General features: G+C 40.3%; 1 protein-coding gene across 1 annotated transcript in view; it reads left to right on the top strand.

Moving 5' to 3' along the window:
- Window positions 1-20,137, top strand: part of LOC119739334 (CAP-Gly domain-containing linker protein 1-like) — a 41,509-nt gene extending 21,372 nt beyond the window's left edge. The window contains exons 4-5 of the mRNA XM_038214225.1: window positions 15,932-16,021; window positions 18,610-20,137. Coding sequence (XP_038070153.1) covers window positions 15,932-16,021; window positions 18,610-19,350 — 831 coding nt within the window. The 3' untranslated portion in view covers window positions 19,351-20,137. The remainder of the gene's footprint in view (window positions 1-15,931; window positions 16,022-18,609) is intronic.
- Window positions 20,138-20,996: the final 859 nt, after the last annotated feature.

Genomic DNA, 20,996 nt, shown 5'->3' with positions numbered 1-20,996 from the left:
TTGCTTCATTTGTAGGAAAGTGCTTCTAGTATTAAAAGAATATATTGTAATATAAGAATATTGTTGAAGGTGATTTACAACATTTGCTTTTGCTGTAATTTTCAAATATGGATTGATTTAGGGGTTAGTATGTTATAGCAAATATTGTTACAAGTGACCTGTTTAAAGTTTTGTGTTCATACAAATGTACATGTATGCTGGCAAAACCAAGAAAAAAATGTTGTTCTTGTAGTCGAGTTCCCTGACCCTTCTTCAGACATAAACAGAGCAATTTATAGATGTTGGGGAATTGTCAGGTCAGGGAACCAGACTAGCTGGCTTGCACCCGTTCAGGGATGTGTAACTAACTAAGGCCGTGTCCCAAACGGGCTTCCAGAGCTACGGCTAGGTTTATTGTCAGCGCGCCCCCACATTTTTTCAATGGGCGCAGACCTAGACCTACCAGTAGCTCAAGACAGCTGATTCGGATGCAGCCTTAATTTGGTAAATTGGGGGCAGTATTTGAAAAAAAAGTCAGTTTTTTTCCAACAATGGTTGGCCAACCATCGTTGGAAATGGATACAAAAATTTGACTTTTCTCGAAAATGACACTACACCCGGGTGACATGATTTCACAGGAAGCTTGAGACTATATTATTCACTTACTGCCAAGTAGGTCATTTCATAATAATTTGTTAGTTTGTTTTTTGATGTCTGCAAATGTTGTACCGGTATATTGGTACCTCAAAAAGGGAAGATACAACATTTGCAAACATCAAAAAACGAAATGATCAAATTATCACGAAATATCTTACTGGGTTGTTAGGCCCTGACAGTCCAAAGCATCCTGTAAAATCGTGGCTCCTGGTGTGCTGACATTTTCAAGAAAAATTGTATTTTTCCAGCACTGGTCGGCCGACCATCGTTGGAGAAAACTGTCTTCTTTTTTTTAAAAAGTGCTCCTACCGTAGTTTTTCATATTTAGTTATTCCGCATTTTCTTTGCAATTGATTACACACCTGTGAAGGGGTACAAGCCTGCTAGACTGATTCTCTGACCTAACAATTTCCCAAAGTCTATAAATTGCTCCGTTTCATCTTAAGTGGGGTCAGGGAGCCAGACTACAAGAATATGGTTGGTTTTCTTGGATTTTCACAAATCGACGAACCCAAAACATGAAGCAAGTCAGTTTAACAATATTTGCTATATAATATACTAATCCTCCAAATCCATGTATTTCTGAAAATTGCAGTAAAAGCAAATGTTGTACATTCCCTTTAAATTCTATTTTGCCAATGTGTGATCCATGATTTGCCCTACCCGGTATGGTTTGAGTTCAACCCCTGTTATGACTTGTAAGTGAATCACTAAGTGTGAAGTCACATAAAAACATGACACATACATGTGCATGTACCGGTACAGTATGTATCGGCTATTAGTGACCGGCACATCGAGAAAAACAATAATGACTTCATCCGAGGTGATCAGAATAACTGCTATTAAATAACAACCCCGATCATTTTTAGGGACAACCAAGAGCCAAATTCCATTCTCTTTGCAATTGTCCTCGAAATAGGAAAGATTTATACTTGCTCTGCCACTAATGCTTAATTTCATTTCGGTCCATAAATTCACCGCTGTCCAATTCCTTCCTCATTTGCCTTCACTTTTCCTTTCTGTTATTGTTCTACCATATGGCTTTCCTTTTTTTTGTTATCAGAAGGAGAGGCATTTAATGTAATTTACCGAACGACTTAATTGCATTATTTTTGCCTGGCAGCTAATCACCGCTTAAGACCAGCGGAGATATGAACCCTGAGATGCTTTTAGCACGAGGAAATTTGTCACTCGCACAAACTGGCCAGGAAGATTTGGGATTTCGGGATGCAGATTTCCTCTGGATTTTTAATTACCAAGAGCACTCTCTGCAGGACGGGAGCGCTCTGCCTGGGTTTAGGGATTGGGAGGATCGGTCCGGGGAGGGTATCTTAATTGCTTAATTTTGATGGGGATTAGAACGCTCTCTGAGAACCTGTGGTTCTCGGGTGATGGGGTGGGTTGGTAAATGGCAAGTGACACGTCTGCAGACTTGGCCCTTCCTGTTCATTTTATGGCCAGTCATTGCTGACTTAATTCACGCTTCGGTTCATTTTACAAAACTGTAATGGAGCAAACGATGATACAGTGCGCCACCTAGCCAGTGGCGTAGCCAGTTTTTTTTTCAGTGGGGGGGGGGGGGGGGGGGGGGGGGGGTGGGACACCAGTATATTATGAGGGGCCACCAGGGCGGAACCAACAACAACATTTCCCCCAAATTTTCAGGCCACCGGTCACCGCAAGTGCTGCAAATTTGAAAAAAATTCATAAGGTCGTACGGCCATAAGGGAAGGCAAATATAATCAACTCAAACAAATACTTTAAAAAGACACTCCCTTGACAAGCGGTAAATTTCAGATTTTTGGTGGGGGGGGGGGGGGCACATGGGAGAGCACTGGGAATTTGTGGGGAGGGAAGGGGGGGGGCACAAGCCCCACCTAACGCTGCTGCATGCAAAGAGACCACTTTTCGATTTCACGTTATAGATTTCCAACATTTATTATCCCACTGTTAACCATTCATACTTCATTGTTTTGGATCATTCGAACACAAATTTAGTCAAAAGCGTTATGTATAGAAACCAGTGTTTTCACATAAGAATAAGATTTGTCAACAATGATCACTTGCACCCCCAATCCCCCCCCCCCCCTCAAAATAAAAACAAAATATTAAAAAATTGCTTAATTAATTAATCTTTGTTGCATTGTGCAAAATACCGGTAAATGCCATTTTTACAAACATTTTTGCAGAAAAAGTGGCAATAATGCACCACACAATTTAAGCAAAATTGCAATAGCATACACAGGCATGGGCGAACGTTTAGGTATTATTCTCATGTATCTCGGTTATATTGCTGTCACCTTTGTTATACAGCAACTTAATTTTTAAGTGAGTGGAGAATTTTCTTTTTATACTATGTAAAACGTAGAAGGTTTTTTGTGTGCGGAAGTCTTACTCTCATCCTTAATTAGAACACATATGTAACTTTCTAGCCTTAATTTAAACTTCCGAAGGACATGGCAGTCCCTCAGCTCCTGCAGACAAAAGCAAACTGTCTCTTACTTAAATCTTATCCCACGTCATTCCCTGAAGTCCTTGTGGAATATCTCGCCGATCATTACTCCTTCAGTTTTCAGGGAATCTCGCTCCGGCCGCGTCTCATTAAGATGGACAAAAAGAAAACGACAGTTGGACCAAAATTCCCCTGAAACTTGAATAATAGCAATAAATGATGGGATGTGTACATTTGGTTCCGTCGGGTCCCCTCCACCAAACAGCTGAAGCAAAGAAAGACGTCTTTAGTCGGGGGTCCTAGTGGTTCCAGGGGGACCAATAAGCCACTTCCCCGTTCCCTCGGTCTCTGTAGTCTTTTGCGAAGAAGTTGTTTGTTCTCCGCGGTCCCGTTAAAACAGATTTCAGCTGAGAAATCATCGGCTGCAATTAGTTTTGTTCCCATGAAAGACCACTTGGGCCTTTTTTGACAGTAAAAAACAAAGCAAGGAAAATTACATGTATATATGTATCCACTTTTACTAGAAGCTGAGTAGTGTCAGGATGAGATTTTATGAAAAGAAAAATTTTCTGGGGAGTCGAACATGTTGCTCAGACATTTTTGACTTGATTCATAAAGAATTGATTCCTCATAAAGAACATCCATTTATTTTAAAAATAAAATAAAGTAATGCACAGTGAAGTAATGGGGGGAGAACAAGTCCTCAAACTTTGTAGCTTAAGGCTTAAAAGCTTGTGATTTAAAGGTAACAATATTTGCATTTGCTGTGATTTTGAGAAATTGATGGATTTGGGGGTTAGTATTTTATAGCAGATATTGGCACACTGACCTGTTTAAAGTATTGTGTTCATATACATGTGCTGGAAAAATGTAGGAAAAAAATGCTGTTCTTGTAGTTTGGTTCCCTGACCCTACTTCAGACAAAACAGAGCAATTTATAGACATCGGGGAGTTGTCAGGTCAGGAAACCACTTGCTGGCTTGCACCTGATAACAAACTAAATTTTGTAAATTAGGGGCAGCATTTGAAAAAGTTCTTTTATTTTTCCAACAATGGTCGGCCGACCATCGTTGGAAATTGATACAAAAACTCAATTTTTCTTGAAAATGACAGCACACAAGTTGCCATGATTTCACGGGATGCTTGAGACCATTATTCACTAACAGTCAAGTGAGGTATTTTTAAATAATTTGGTAGTTTGTTTTTTGATGTTACCTCTTATTTTTTTAAAATATTACCTCTTTACAAATTGACACCAAGCGTTTTTGAATTTTGACAATTTACTGCCGTCATTTCACCAGCAGATATTTATAACTGGCATGAATTAAATTTAAAAAATAAGCAAAAAATTGTGGCAGCTGTATCAAAGCTGTTGTAGCAATACTGATAATGGGGGTATGTTTGTGGGTGGGGAATGGGAGGGGGGGGCAGCAAAGGATATTTTTGGGGCTGGATCATCCCTAATCCCCTAAGCTTCCCGTCCCAAAATCCCTCTCCCCCTGCCCCACCCCCTCCCCATGTAGTGACCTACTACTACTGCCTCTGTCAATTAATTTGGGGGAAGGCAAGCAGGCGGTTCAAGAAATTCAAGAGATCTCGTTGCTCCCCGGCCCATTCTCTCCCTCTTATCTTAAAGAACTTGTTTACAACTTCTTGACACTCTTTAAAAAAAAAAATCCATTATTGTTGGGATGTGGGCTTTAGTCAAGCAGCCTCCCTTGCAGGACATTGCAAGGCCGGTAGGGAATTAGCTTGAAAAATCTCTAGCCCAGTGATTAAAAAAAAAAAAAAAAAAAAAATCAGGTGTGCCAGTGGTCATTACGAGATCATCATTGTAGCTACATGCAGGACTTAATGAATCACAGCTCAAGCTATTAACCAAAAAAAAAAAAAAAAAAATCCTTGGATTTTCTCATAAATCTTAACAAAAATGTGGTTATTATGTAGTCCCTGGGACAATAATGGAGGTCTTTGAACTGCTGTTTGGCAATAAGCAAAGGAGAAAGAAAGAAAAAAAAGATGTTAAAGAGGATGAAAAAAGTGTTGGCGCAGGAAACCAATGCTCAGGCTGGCCCTGGGCTAATAAAAAAAAAGAAGGAAAAAAAAAAGAAGGAATTAAATACCCAGACTGTATAACCCATTAAGGAATAATGTGCATGTGATATATTATAGTTGGTGGCGCCTATTGGAGGCTGGCTGCACGCTCAGGAATTTATTGGGAATATAATGGGGGTTGAAATGCATTAATTGAGAAAAAAAAGTTATTTGAGATGTTGAATATGAAGGCTAGTAGTGGAGTGTGAAAATTGTCTTGCTTATTCAGAAACATCTTTTGAGTGGATGAAACTTAAGTGAAACTATTCAGACTTGCAGTTCAGCCATTGGTTGCAACATGGAGGAGTTCCTTCCTCCATGGTTACAACAGACCTTTTGTAATGCTGCCACCATTTTAGTCATGTTCCCTGTATCCAATAACAGTACTGAATGCTAATATTTTTTGCGCAGAACAGAGCCAGACTATTTTTCCTTCCAGCCTCGCTTTGGTTACACTTATTTGAATGGGAAAAAATCAAATAGCTGCAACACGATAATGGTCTAGTATAAGGCCAAACAAAAAAAAGTCTCCGGTTTCTGGTATGGAGCTTGCCCAAAAAGTGGTGCGGCGACGCGGCTTTATTCATTTTTTTTTTTTTGCTTCAAATGTCGGCTGATGACTGCAAATGGTGCCCGACTAAAGTTAGTGCAAATATTATGTGAGACCAGAGAGGCCACATAAAGCTTATTCTCGATCATAACCCCATCTAAAAACACGTTAAAATTGTGCAGCAGCAGGTTTCCAGTCAAACCAGTGAGTTTGGCGGTTTTGAGACATCATCTTTCATTGGAAAAAAAACTTTTTCATTTTGCCGACGCGCATGGCTATGGCGACGCGCGCGCATACCAGAAACCGGAGACTTTTTTTTTTTGGCCTAACCCAGTTTGGTATTTCAACTGCGCATGGTCAGATTGATATGGGTCACTGGTCATTTGGGATAATCGAACACTCATCGAGAAGACAGTCGCACGACGCACACACGTTAATCATATAACATCGCGTAACATCATGAAACAACGCGTCAGCGATTTTATCCCCAATGATCTTTGACCTGGACTACTTCATCGATATACCGAACTGACGGCAAGTTGTCCTTTTCAGGACACCGACCAGTCTCCCCAATATGGCTTCAAGTGGCTTCGAGTGACTTCCTTCTGCGGTTCTCTGTACTCTTATCAAGTCAGTATCTTCAGTGGACTCAATCAATCAGAGAACAATAGGCTGGCCCTTGAAGTCCAGCAAAATAGGAAAAGAACACATAAGTGTATCTGCTGGAAGTCTGATGACTGGACTTCTCTGTTAGAACTCTGCTGGGCACAATTGCCTGCCATGTGATGGAGGCGCCCTCTGTTGTCGATCATAAGCCACTCTTCTTCTTTTTTGGATTAGTCTAACTTTGGAAAAGAAAGGTTGCACACCAAACCTGCGTTCCCCTTAATTGTACTAAATGTGTGAAACTCTGCAGCCCTCAACTGGCTTTCACTTCATTGCATGAAGGCATACATTTTTCTTCTTCATGTTTGTCAAGAATTAATTTTACATATATGTACTCATGAGCGATAGTGCCAAGCTAAATTTCGTACAGTTTTCATGATGTAGGTCTACTTTAAACTTACAGGAACTCTCTGATTTTATCAGTATTATTATTATTTTTTTTGTAATGGAACCAAGGATTCCTCAAAAGCGCCTTAGGCACTGTAGTTCGCAAGCCTGAAGAAACCTGTAGAGAGGAGACAATGAGGAGAAATTACAGTTTTTTAGAGCTGGGAGGAAAACCCCAGAAGCATGTTCTGGGGAAAACCCACAGAATCAGGCAGGGACTGAAAACCCAATCCACATGTTGGCCCAGGCAGGATTCGAACCTGGGTCACAGCGGTGGAAGGCGAGGAAAGTGCTGCTACGCCAACCTGACTCCCCCGCACAATGATAGAAATAACTTTTGAAGGTCTGGAAATAACTTTCCCTTTTATTGATATCTTTCATTAAGAAGAAAATAGACGCAGTATTTACAACCCAGATACAATGGAGGTACAATTATATACAGTAGGCTTCAATGGACTAGCAGTCCCCTCCTTTTCAAGACAAGTTAATATTCTCATCTGATAACACAATCATTGTAAAGGCATCCACTGTTGTTCTCCCTAACACTGCCCTAACCTTGGTGGGTTTTGGGTCACATTTTTAAGACCCCAAGTGGGGATTATGGGCATCTTTTTAGTGCAAATAAAACTGCTCCCTTTTCTGTTGGCTACAATGGCCCCGGGTTTGGGAATTGACACTTCCTCGGTCCATCTTTTGGAAGGGTAGCAGAAGGGGTGGAACTGTTGTAACAAAAAAATAATCTCAATCTCTTGCTGGGACCCCACCCTGTGACTTAGTAAATGCTAATATATTTATATTTGTATATGCGAACCCAGTGTCACCCCAGGTTGAATTTTTGTTATTTTTCAACCCCATGTTCACCCCGTGTCGTTTCACACTTGTTTCACGCAAACCAAACTTATTTCACTCTGTTACTACGGTTTTGAAGGTCTGGAGCAGGGTTGAGTTCAACCCGGGATGAAATCAATCTCAGGGTTGACGCAGGGTTGAAAATTTTCAAGTGTGAAAGTTGCATGTTTTCAACCCTGAGATTTGTCTAATAATATGAAAAGCTCTTAAGTGGGGCTGAAAAGTCAATACATTTAATTATGTGTGATGATAAGTTTCAACCTGTTAGTAGCTGGGCTGCCCCAAACTGCCCTGAATGTTGTTCCCAGTATTGCTCAAAACTGCCAAACACTGTACAAATGTGTTGTTTTTTCCAGGGAATAATTCAATGTTATACAATGTAATACTAATGTATATACAATGTAGTACATGTGCTTATGGAAAAAGAGGAAGAGAACATGTACAGTTATATTGGCTACCTGTTTGGAATAAAAAATCTTGCTTCAATCAGATTTCTGTTTGCTCAACCACCAAAAAATGTGATTTTTTGTTTTCACCCTTGCCCTGTGTACAGGCTTGTAACACTACCTGTTTCATGTCTCACTCCCTAATTGAGGTAATCCCAACAGCTTTCATAGTTAGCAGTTATCCTTGGCTGGTGTTTTAATTAGAAAACTCTAATGTCCCTCCCGCAGCGTTAATCACCCCAACGTGGATAATAGCATCCATAAGGGCCCTCCTCACACATCCCTGCGTTTCTTTTATTTCCCTTTAATGCTTCAGATGGCCTTGCCCAGCATAACCACCGAAACAAAAAAAACTCCCCCAAGAAAAAAAAAAGTCTATTGGGATTTTTTTTTTTTTTTTTTTTTTAACTACTGTCCCCCATTTACCACTGATGATTGGCTGGCTGGTTATTATTGTATAAACTTAACAGATGTGGAACTCATTGTAGTTAATGGGCAGCCCGCCAGACAAAGACTGTTTACAGCTTGTCTGGGACCCGGAATCTTTGATTGGCAATCAGTAGACAGTGCTACACAAGGGCTCTTATCCTTTGATCTTTACCCTGCGGAGGTCACACCGGCCTTCTAATTAGCCACCAGATTTTTCCTCTTTTTTTTTTTTTTTATTGTTTTGTCTGCCTGGTATGTATATGTCATTCCCAGACCCTGTGGGTTCATAAAATGTGTACAACTCGCACAGTGGGTGATGTTAAATGACTATTAGGGGCCTGCTTAGAAAAAGTCCTTGGGTGAAACTTGGTAACTTTTTCTTAGGAAAATTGAACCACCAGAAAGAATTTCAGAACTTTTTTTCCCCGTGGGGTGGTTTTGTTTTTATCAAGGAAACAAAAGTGGTATGACTGGGAATCTTGTGAGTGAATGAAATGTATTTGAAACCACTTTGAAGGTGAACATAAGTTTAGTTACAGTTACACAGGCTATTTTAAAACCTATTTCAGCTGAAGTTTTTAAAAAAAAAAGGGGGGGGGAGGGCGGGAAGTCACAAACACTTGATTAAGTATTTCCTTGGCATGGCACAGTACAGAATTTAAAATTCACTTTTTTATGATTGACTTGTTTTATGGTATTGCAGATATTGACATGAAAATTACTGCATTCCGTTCTTACAAATTTACATTCAACACTTGACAGCAACCATGTTAAAGGGAATATACAACATTTGCAAACATCAAAAAACAAAACTACCAATTTTTTTACCAAAAACCTTACTAGGATGTTGGTAAATGACAGTCTTAAGCATCCTGTAAAATTATGGCACCAGGTGTGAAGTCATTTTCAAGAAAAGTGGTATTTTGTATAAATTTCCAACGGTGGTCGGCCGACCGCCGTTGGAAAAACCTAACTATTTTTTAACTACTGCTCCAAATTTATCATTTTTTTTTCAGTCCAAATTTTGTTTGCTATTGGTTACATGTTCATGAACGGGTACAGGCCAGTTAGACTGGTTCCATTACCTTGCAATTTTCCGGCATCTATATATTGATCCATTTCATCTTTAGTGGAGTCAGGGAACCAGACTACTTGAACATTTTTGTTTTTTTTGGTTTTTCCAGCATTTTCGAACACAAAACTTCAAACGTATCAGTTTAACATTATTTGATCTGTTATACTAACCCCTCAAAATAGTTCATTTCTGAAAATTACAGCAAAAGCCAATGATGTACATTCCCTTTAATCCTCATGATGCATTTTCTACATTCCGGTCAAAAAAGACTTGTTTCTTGGTCTCTTCAGTTTAATTAATATTTATTTCCCCTCTTTGAAATTCCTTTCTTAAAAAGAAAAATTTGTTCCAGCAGACTGAAACAGCAACAATATCTATCCCAAGTAGACATGTTTTCAGTGTTTCAAATTGGATTCCATCCGTGACAAGTGTTTACAAAAATTGAGACCTTTCAAAAAGATCCTGTCATCTTCAAACACTTACCGCATTTTAAAGTACCGGTAGGCCTATCAAAATAACTTGATGAGACAGTGGGGCCACAGTGATACAAATTTAAGGGAATGTACATCAATGGATTTTGCTGTAATTTTCAGAAATGAACTATTTGAGGGGTTAGTATAATAGATCAAATATTGTTACACTGCCAAGTTTGAAGTTTTGTGTTCGAAAATGCTGGAAAAACCAAGAAAAACAAACATTTTCAAGTAGTCTGATTCCCTGACTCCACAAAAGATGAAATGAATCAATTTATAGATACCGGAAAATTGTAAGGTAAGAAAACCAGTCTAGCTGGCCTGCACCCGTTCATGAACATGTAACCAATAGCAAACAAAATTTGGACTGAAAAAAATTGGTAAATTTGGAGCAGTAGTTGAAAAATAATTAGGTTTTTCCAACGGTGGTCGGCCGACCACCGTTGGAAATTTATACAAAATACCACTTTTCTTGAAATGACTTCACACCAGGTGCCATAATTTTACAGTATGCTTTACACTGTCATTTACCAACATCCTAGTATTTAGTAGTAAGGTACATGTATTTCGTAAAAATGTGTTGGTTTTGTTTTCCAATGTTTGCAAATGTTGTATATTCCCTTTAATGCACACATGTATTCATGCATTCCCAGTTTCTTAAAGGTAGGGTAGATCATTTGTCATTAAATTTTTTTTCGTTTGGGCGCTTAATTTACAACTAACTTGATGAAGTTTTAGCTCAGTGAATGCTGTATGTTCCGAGAACACAATATTCTACGATCTTGATTTCAATTCAAAAGTTGCAGAGTCATGTTTTGAATTGCGCCCGAAAGCAGGGTCTGTGACGCATTCTCACGTGACGGGATTGCAGCTACGCGATGTCACGCATTGAACCAACGAATAATAGCAACCGCGCGCATGTCCGTCGTATCAACACTTTGCGCGTAACCATTCACGGATTCGCCAAATTATAAACCAATTACTAATGGCAATTTCCAAAAATGCGTCCATTGACACATCGTTGGAAATGGCCTTCTTTTATCGTTTTCTTTCAAATGACAGCATGCTAGAAAGAATAATTTCACAGGGAGTTTAGTCCCCTTACTATCTTTAAACCAAGGAAGCTTTTCAACAATAATTTCGCCAGTTACTTTTTGGATAGCTGCAAATGATTTACTCTAGTACCGGTACCTTTAAAGTATCAAAATAGCTGGATGAGAGACAGTGGTGCCACAGAGATACAAACTTGATGCGTACATGTATTCATGCATTCCCATTATCTTAAAAAAGAAAGAATAGCATTGTGAAGTAGGAACGCATGGACCCTCCCTGATTTTTGTATCCGCTCATCACATCTCTCTCTCTTAAAGACTCATCCCTTATTCCCCCTCATAACCGGCCCCCTTTTTCCTGTGTACCCTCGAGCACTGCTTCATTAACGCCGCTTCCAAGTGCACACAGCCTCATCCGGAAAGAAAATGAAAGGAGGAAAGATCGAGGGAGAGAAGAAGAAAGAAAAAAAGAAAGAAATAATGGTCGAAAAAACTCTCACCTTCCAGAAAGAAAATTTGCAACAGAAGTGATAAGTAAACATTGACTAGTGCTTCCTGGGACCACTAGTACTCGGTCAAATTGAAGCTTGTTCAGGCTTGTTGATCGAAGATGAACAAGTCCGCAGGCTTTTGCACTTTTCCCCGTCATATAGATGATGGCAGGAGACTGAGCTTTGGCTCGGACCAAAAAAAATTCTCAATCCAGGTAATCAGTTATAATTGTACAAGTTTGATGTTATATTTTTTTATGTTGGGTTTCACTACAAAGACGCACGGCGCAGTATAACCATGCGATTTATTCATTTTGAGATTGGTAGTTGTCACTGATCATGTACCGGTACGCATTGACGGATTGAATGTTTCAACTGGCGGGCTATGGGGTCATCCATGCTTATCAACATTTTTAAAAGTGTATCAAACGTATGCTCAGGGAGGGGGGGGGGTTAACAACCCATGTATGCTTTTATAAGTTTGTAAAAATCTCGATCAATATTTTCGGTTCAGTATTTTTTTGAAATGGGTTCCCAGAAGATCCTGATACCTCAACTTTACAAACTCCGGACCAGCTAGTGATTCACGGACGCAGCTATATGTGTACGAGCCCGGTGACAAACATGAGCGACGCGGCACTTTTCAAACACTACTGTCGGCCAAGTAGCAGCCAAGCTGGGAAATTGACCTAACACTTCTTCAGAGTCGAAGAAAAATGGACAGAATCAAACCCTTACAAATCATATTTCTGTTAAAAAAAAATTGATAACTTAAACTGTTACAGCTGACTAACTCTCTATTCAAACCCTTTTCCAAACCCTTTTCTTAAAACTTCTTCTCAAATTGTGTTGTGTTGAGGTGCGAAAGTCGAAGGGGGGAAAAAAAAAAAACAGAAAGAACGATTTGTACAATCCAGGAGAGACTCTTGGTTTTTTTTCCCCCAAAATGTTTGGGTGCCTCGGTCCCTTGTGCGGCTCCATGGCCAACCATTAGCAGCAACTTAGTCCACCTGTGCACGTGGGATGCTGAAATTAGTACCAATGCTACAATCTCCCTACCTCGTTAGAAAGTCAGTTATGTCCGAGGCCTTACGGACGCACGTGCAGGGTTACCTGAACTTATTAAGCAGGTGATGAACTTTCCTTTCCACTTTTTTCCCCTTTTTCTTTGCCCTCCCCGATAAAAGCTTTGTCTCGATCGCAATTAGCTGAACACGGGGACATCGCATGACTCGAGTGCAGATTTTTTGATTGGATTGGAAGGGAGTTACGAAACACCTAGCAAAATCGGCAATACAAATTCGTGACGATCGTGCGTGGGTTGGCGTCACTAGCGTGTAAATCGGAAAGCCACAGTTTAATTGGCTCCCAAATCTTGCAGCAAACGCAAGTAGAAAAAGAGGAAGAATTTTTGGAATTTGAGTTGGACGTTGAAATTCCCTCCCCATCCCCCTCCCCCACCCCTCCCCCACCCACCCACCCACCCAAGTAAGATTTTGAAAAAATGTTAACAAATGATTTTTAAAATGAGTTAGAGTATGGGTATTCTCAAATATTTTCAACACCCACAGAAATATCTCTAAAATTAGAGTAAAAAATATGTGTAAGAGAACCTCAATTCACGTTTACTACATACTTGTGTCATTATAGACTTTTCCCATTTCTCCTTGTTCTGAAAAAGATTATTTTTGAAATGGGATTCAATTTTGGATATTTTTTTTTCAGCCAACACTAACTTTTTTTTAATATAACATTGTTTTGGATAGATTGAATCTTGCATTTTTGAAGACTTGATTTTATTTTAAACTGAAAATGAAAAATATGAGCATGAGAACAGATATTCCAAAATGTTCCACTTGTTTAAAAGGACACAATTTGTTGATCAAACTTGAATTACAACATGCCTCCCTCCTCCCCCAAAGAGAAGTCAGTTGAACAGATTTCAAATAATGAATTGCAATCTCTTGAATCAACCTATGTAAGATATCCAGACATAACAGCCATGAACTGACAGCAATCATGACTGATGTTTGTCAGTAAAACTGTCTTCAATCCCAAGGTATTGCCCAACAGCACCAGAAAAAAAAAAAACATGTAACAGTTGATAAGCACATGTGCAGTCCCCTTCATCATGGAGAGAGAGGATTTTTGCAAGCAACTCTGAGGTTCCTGTGTGTGATGGTGCGATAATTGCCGGGTTGCTTTTATCCACTCGCCATCTTTCCCGAGAACGTGGAGTGTCCCCATTAACACTTATTGAACCAGAGTACCCGTAATATTGTCCCCTCTCTATCTCTTTAATTTTTTTTTTTTTGGTGTAGCCTCGCTCTTAAAAGCCCTCCCCTGCTTTTTAATACTTCAACATCAAGTTTTTCCGGGGCCCCTCGGTCATGTTCAGATGAAGAAACAAGGAGGAAGGACAGAGAGCACGTAAGAGTGAGAGAGAGAGAGAGAGAGAGAAAGCGCGGTTGAAAGAAATATGACGAGAGAAAAGTGCATGACTGGGGATCTACCTGTAATTAACGCTTAGATCATGCGATAGCTTATCAGCGCAGGCATGCGTCAGTTAGGGCTGAATCCGTAATGGCGATAAACTCCCCAGGTGATTTATGACAACCATCCCGGAACGGGTCATATTCTTAATTAATGCAGAGATCTCGTCAAGGGATAGTGTAACAGTTGGAGGGAGATAATGCTCGGGCCACTCACCGGGGCCTCTGATCGCCCAGGAACCCTCCAGCCTCTTCCAACTCCTCATCTGCATCTGTCAATGCTAATTCTATTTGAGCCGAAAATCTGACACGACCTTTTGAGCAAAAGTACACGGCACAAAGACAGCTGACTTTTAATCAAATTATTATTTACCATGCTAACGACTTTTCTTTTGAAAACTCTCTTTTCTCCCGCCCTGCTGAATGGCATATCGTACATCATTCCGGCTCACTTTTAGAAAATACATGCCAAAAAAAAATTATTATTGGTATAATCTGCTTGGACAACTACCTGTGCGGTCCGCTATTGTGACTGTTTAATGTCATGTAAATACCCACTTGTCATATTAGAAGACTTACAGGTTTTTTTTTTTAAACAAGATGTATGCAGCCTTACACTGCTGGGAAATGAACCTCTGCCGTAATGCAATCGACTGAACACACACTAACTTGAAATTTAGGAAATCATTCTTTTGTAGTTCTCCGCAAATGGAATTCCGAGTACTTAGTTGCATTATTTGTCCCGCTCATGACACTGTGATTGTAAACACTGTCACTCCTTTGATCAAATTTTCTTACAGAAAAAAAGATATGAGTCCTTGAATCTCTCTTGGAGTTCACATGTCCGTGCTTTGTGGTTTGGCACTCTGAAGTGAAAAAGAATGAATTACCAAAGTGAATCACTAAATTTGAAACTTCAGGGAGGTAGTAACTTCAAAAAAAATCATATCAATCCAAGTTATAATACAGATTGTATAAGTTAATTTTCTTTTTAAACGCTTAATTCCAATATTAATCTTAGTGCAGAGCAGCACCCCCCCCCCCCTTTTAAATTTTTTTTTTTCAATAACCAGTTATGGGAGTCCAGAGTTCAGTACAGAAATTATAATTTTTCCTTTGCATTCATAAACACATACTTCGTTCCATAACTTGTTATGGATCTGTGACACTATCAACTTTTGTCAAATGATATGTCTGTGACTCGGATCCTTGAGTTCTGCAGTTTATTTTCTGTGAAGATGAAGAAATACAAAAACACGTCTTACTCAAGTCTTCACAAAGATAATGATGAAGCGCGCGAAATATTCGACAGGGTGTGTCTGTGAGGGCGCTTCCTAATTAGCATAAAAATAAAAGTTTTCAGCAAAGCACGGACATATATACATGTACAAACTTTCAATTTTGAACTACAATTTCAGTTTGCAGAATTTACAAGTTGTAATTTTTGAAATTTTGTTTTTAATGTGTTTTTTTTGGGGGGGGGGGTTGAAACAAGTATCATTGATCTGTCATTGAACTATATCACCTGTGGTTTAGCACTAACAATTAATTGTCAAATGTACTTTAAAAATCTGTAATTTTACAAAACGAAACCTGCCCCTTTCGGCTTTTGAGATTGGTGTCCATCCTTTTATCGGAGGTCACAATTGGCTCAAACTAACTGTAGAATTGCCCCAACTGACTGACAGTTACAAGTGGGCTTTATTGGGGCAGCCACAATTGTTAAGGTTACCAGTGAAACAGATCAGACACTCACACAATAGAATCTGTCAAGAAAACGGTGAATTCATGTTCAAGTGAGGGTAAAAAAAAACAACCTGTTTTTGGTTCGTTTGGCAGCTGGAAGCTCTGATTCGCGCTCACGAAGAGAAGAACGCTAAACTGACGGACCAGTTGGACCAGTTGAAGAAGCACGACCTCAAACTGGACGTGAGTACTTTTCTTCTTCACGTGATGAATTCCTTGGGATGAGGAAAACAGATACTGGTATTATCTATAGCTAAAGTTTGGGTCTATTTTTATTTTCTTGTCCCTGATATATATCTGACATCTATGATTTTTATAATTCTGGAAGAACTCCTTAATGCAGTCGTCCTCCCGGAGTGATTATGAATAGCAAACTACCTACCCAACAAATACAAACATTGTTTGGAGCCATTTTCAACGACACTTGAATAGCAACTTAAAAAGGACAGAGGTAACGGGGACAGGAAAAATGGCACACTTTGGACTCTTAGTCCATACACGCATACTTTTTGTTATTGATTTTTATATACATGTATGTAGTAATGTTTGTCATCAGTTGACAACTTGTCTCTGTGATGAACTGTAATGATCTGAAGATAATGTCAGCAATTTATCATTCTATAGACCAATACAGGCACGTGATCATTGTACACACATAACACACAAGGCCCCTTTCAATGGCGAACGCATTGTGCACGCTATTGTGCAAACCTATGGTACTGCCCCATGATGGATTATCTGAACAATAGCTAGCGCAATGCTTTCACCATTGAAGGGGGCCTTCATTACAGAATTGATAGCATGCCCAGTGTGGTATAGAGGGAAAGCACAAGTTGAATCGCCTGTCACGGTCATGTCCACTGTTGCACACATAGCACAGTTTCCATGCACTCCCTGGAGACCAGAAAATGGAAGAGCGCCATCATAAGTCGAAGAATGGATAGGTTCTCCACCAATGGTCATAGAGTAGCAGGTTCAGTACTTGACTTCTGTTTGGTTGGAAAAGAATTTTCGGACCTACTTAAACAGTACATGCTATTTCTTTGAAAAGAAATTTATTACTTGACTGTCTAGCATTTTTTTTTTCTTAAAAGGAAAAGGAAGAGAATTTGTTTTAAAGTTCTTCACCATTTTACATGTATGTCCCTGTATTGCAGTGTGTATGCTCCACTATGATTCTAATATCACTGAACTGGAAAGATTTGTATAATTTTGTATTCCATTTTGTTTTCTGAAACTGTTTAAGCATTGTTCGTCAAAAAGCAGATCTGTATGACAAGATTCCTCATAAAAGTGTTACAATTCCCAATAGAATAAAACCTTTTGGGATGAATTACCTAGTTGTAATGTACAATATTTGCCATGAGCCAAATTAACAATTGTCAACACCAGTGCAACTGTCCAGCCATATGAATCAAGTTTGCACAAGTAATTGCTAACCCATCAGCGCCATAAACTACATTTGACCCTGATGCTCCTACTGGTACATTAGCAACAATTATTATCGTTACGGCCGACCACCACCAGCGAAACCCCCCCCCCCCTCTCCGCCAGATCATACCAACTAGTGGAGGGCAGTGGCAGAGAGATGTTGAGATTTCTACCACCGTCTTCATTTCTCCCTTTCTCCACGAGTCAGTTGACTCACGGTAACAGACCGTGAAGGGGTAAATGTATGGAGCGTCGGCCAAGCGTGTTTGAGCGAGTAACGGCCGCCATCACCGGTCCCCGTCGCAGCCGGCCGGCCAGGCATGACTGACAGTGATTGTCACCGACATGGTTCCATACATTATTTTTTTTTTCTTTTTTTTTCTTCTCTGGTGCCGATGCGCCAACCTCAGAATTCCGAGGTGTTTTATAGGTATCTCTGTTGACTCGGAAATATGATGATTGGAATATATGCACGAATTGGTGGCATAATGATTTTCTTTCGTTGGAGAAGGTGCCTAAAATGTTCATTACTGGTACCTCATTGCTCGTTGAAACTATTTGAAATACGATGACTCACCAGCTGCTTCGGCAGGTTTAACAAGTAATGTTTTTTGCTATGTTTGTTTTTAATGAATCCCCCCCCCCCACACTTTTTTCCCTTTTTGTAGGCTTCAGACCTGTAAATCTGACTTATAAGGGAAATTGACATGTACATGTACCTAATTATTTGGATGAAATTCTGGAATCGAGGTTTCCAATGTAGACTTCCCACTGATTTGAAAATTTAACACTTCACCAAAATGACAAAACTGGAAGTTTTCCTGGTCAGTGCCAGACACGGATCCAGAGGAGGGGGGGGGGGGTGGTTTGTGGGTAAACACCCACCCCCATCCCCCCACCCCATCCCCCCCCCCACCGCTCTGACGCCCCCAAAAAACAACATTATAACAATAAGTGCATCAGTAACAATGTGCTGCATTATCTATATGTCCGACTGTCTGCAACAATTGGACATAAAAAAAATCTGACAGGTCTGAACCCCCCTTCTCCCCCCCCCCCCCCCCCCCCCCCACCCTGCAAAAATTCCCGGATCCGCCCCTGAGTACTCAGGGTGAGTTTGTCTGGTTTGCCTGTGTTTCAGGCTAACCAGAAAAAAATTCTTATTTTACAATACTAAAAAAACCCAGGAGAGATGTATTTTGATTGCGTATTGCTACACCTGTAATTATAGCGTAACAGGCATTGACGAGCTATTTCTCAAACTGGCTCAGAGATGAGTAGCAGTTTTTGCATTCATGATTCGGAGCCCTAAAATCACCCCTAACTCTTGTCATTTGAAGGTTCTGAACCAGCAGCTTGACAAAACCATCACCCAGGTTTTGGAACTGAAGACAGCAAACGAGCGTCTGACTGCAGAGAGCACCCGCCTGGCCAACGAGAACATTGGCCTGAAGGCCGATGCCGGCAAGCTTCAGGATTGCGAGTCCCATCGAGAGCAGCTGACGTTCGAGCTGGGCGAGACTCAGCAGAAGATCAAGGAGTTCTCGTTTAAGATAAGCCAGCTGGAGAAGGACCTGGCATCCGCCGAGGAATCTAAGGCCGAGAGGAGCTCAGATGACGAGAAGTTAAAGAAGCAGGTCCACAAGTTAACTAAGGAGGTTGCTGGGTATCAGAAGCTGATCACGGAGCAGCACGAGATGGAAAGAGGTCTCAGAGAGGAACTGGAGGACAGGACGGCTGAGCTAGAACACGAGCTCTCCGAGAGGGACAGGATGCTGGTCTTCATTGAGAGACTACAGGAGGAGCTCAGGAAGAGGCAACTCGCCGGGAAGGAAGCAAGAGCCGAGAAAACGGAAGGGATGAACTTCAGGGAGTTTGTGCACCTCAAGCGGGAGGTGAACCACCTCCGGGAGGAGAACGAGGAACTGCGTCTGGCTGACAGGGTCAAGCCGCTGGCCCTGCCGAGCCTGAAGGCGGCCTCGCCGGGAGGTGACGGCAACAAGGAGAGAAGAAGTAAAGGAAGCAGGCACAGCGCTACTTCCTCCAAGTCGACCATTCTCAGCATAGCGAACGTCAGGTAACACACGTCGGTGTGCTTAAAAATTGAATAGCCATGCCGAAACGCAAAGATATGAGTGTAAAGATAATGTGAAAACTGTGTGATACAGTCGGGAAAAGGCTTTCTTGAATAAGCTTCCTTGAGCCGTCCAGACTTCACTGCAATGTATATTTTCACTGGTCTGTTGAAGTTTTAAGCTGCAGCTCTACCTTCAATGAGCATATGTTGTTTTGAACCTCCCTTTGCAACAGATAGAGACTGCTTCAGTATAATAATAATAATAATAATAATGGCATTTATATTGCGCAAAATGCATAAACATATGTTCCAATGCGCATTACACTACAAATTACATGATGAATAAAACCGTATTGTTAGAATCAAAACTACAATACCATACAATTATAAAGTAAAACCATCAAAATTCATAGGGTAAACATCTAAATTTCTATTGAACCATTAAAAATCACCGAGTGCACAATTACACATAAAAAGCCTTCTGAAATGAAAAGGTCTTCACCTCGCATTTAAAACTCCCCAGTGTTTCTTGGCATCTAATGTGACCAGGTAACTGATTTCAAAGCTGAGGACCAGCCACCATAAATGCTCTCTCCCTGAGTTTATTAGAAGTACAAGGGGGGACCTGTAACTTCAGCTGGCAAGATGATCTAAGAGAATATGAGGACCCACTCAACTGAATAAAATTACTAATGCAAGTGGGTGAGATCTTATGGACAGATTTAAAAACAAACAAGAGAATCTTAAACCAGATGCGATATTTAACTGGCAGTCAGTGTAAATTCTGGAGGATTGGATGACACTATTTTGATTCACGACACACAGTCATGTGTTCCCACCTGTTAGTCTTTATAAGTAAATGTATACATTTGTATATTTTTCTTTTTAAATAATGTGAATATTTTTTGTATTTGTTGTCTGAGTGACAACCATTTTTTTTCTTAAATGCCAGCTGCTTTTCTCAGATCTGTTGTACACAGTTTTGAATGTTTAAATTCAATTAATAATACGTACAACAGACCAATAGAATTGTGCACACAGTGTATTTAAAATTCATAAACTATTTTAACTTATTAAAATAATGGACAGCAGTTTTAGTAACTTTCAATTATTACTAAACGTAAAGGAAAGTTGACGTCATGCATTGAAAATTAAAGTAATTGACAAACCTTGAAAAGTTGTCCCTGTATACAAAAAAGAAAAGACTTAACTTAGAAAACCTATGCCTGTGTAAATTTGCAAGTATGATGACTCTGCACACGTACAGCATATGGAAATACAGCTGCTAATTTTTTGGATATCAGCGAATTTGTGTGTAATATCGTCATCAATCTTGCGCATACTAGGTCAAGCAATCTGCGGAGCGAGTCCCAGATCACACTGTGAGGGGGCATAATCCCGCCGTTAGAGCCAAGACAAAGACCTGGGGATGATTTTCAATTAGCACCGGCTCCATTAACCTTTTGGCTACCGCACCCAGGTTGGCTTTTCCTCCGCGACTTTGCCTCTCTCTTCTCTTCGCTTCTTTACTCTCTCCCCCCCCCCCTTCCTCCTCTTCCTTCCCTTGCCCTCACTGTATCTTAATGTTGTCATTTGTCGCATGAACACGGTCATGCTCGGGCATCAAATCACACTCTGTGCAAATAACAC

The sequence above is a fragment of the Patiria miniata genome, unplaced genomic scaffold (assembly GCF_015706575.1).
Source record: "Patiria miniata isolate m_02_andy unplaced genomic scaffold, ASM1570657v1 HiC_scaffold_30, whole genome shotgun sequence".
Lineage (NCBI taxonomy): Eukaryota > Metazoa > Echinodermata > Asteroidea > Valvatida > Asterinidae > Patiria > Patiria miniata.
Note: the sequence above shows the minus strand (reverse complement) of the source record. Positions and strands in the feature narration are given on the sequence as shown.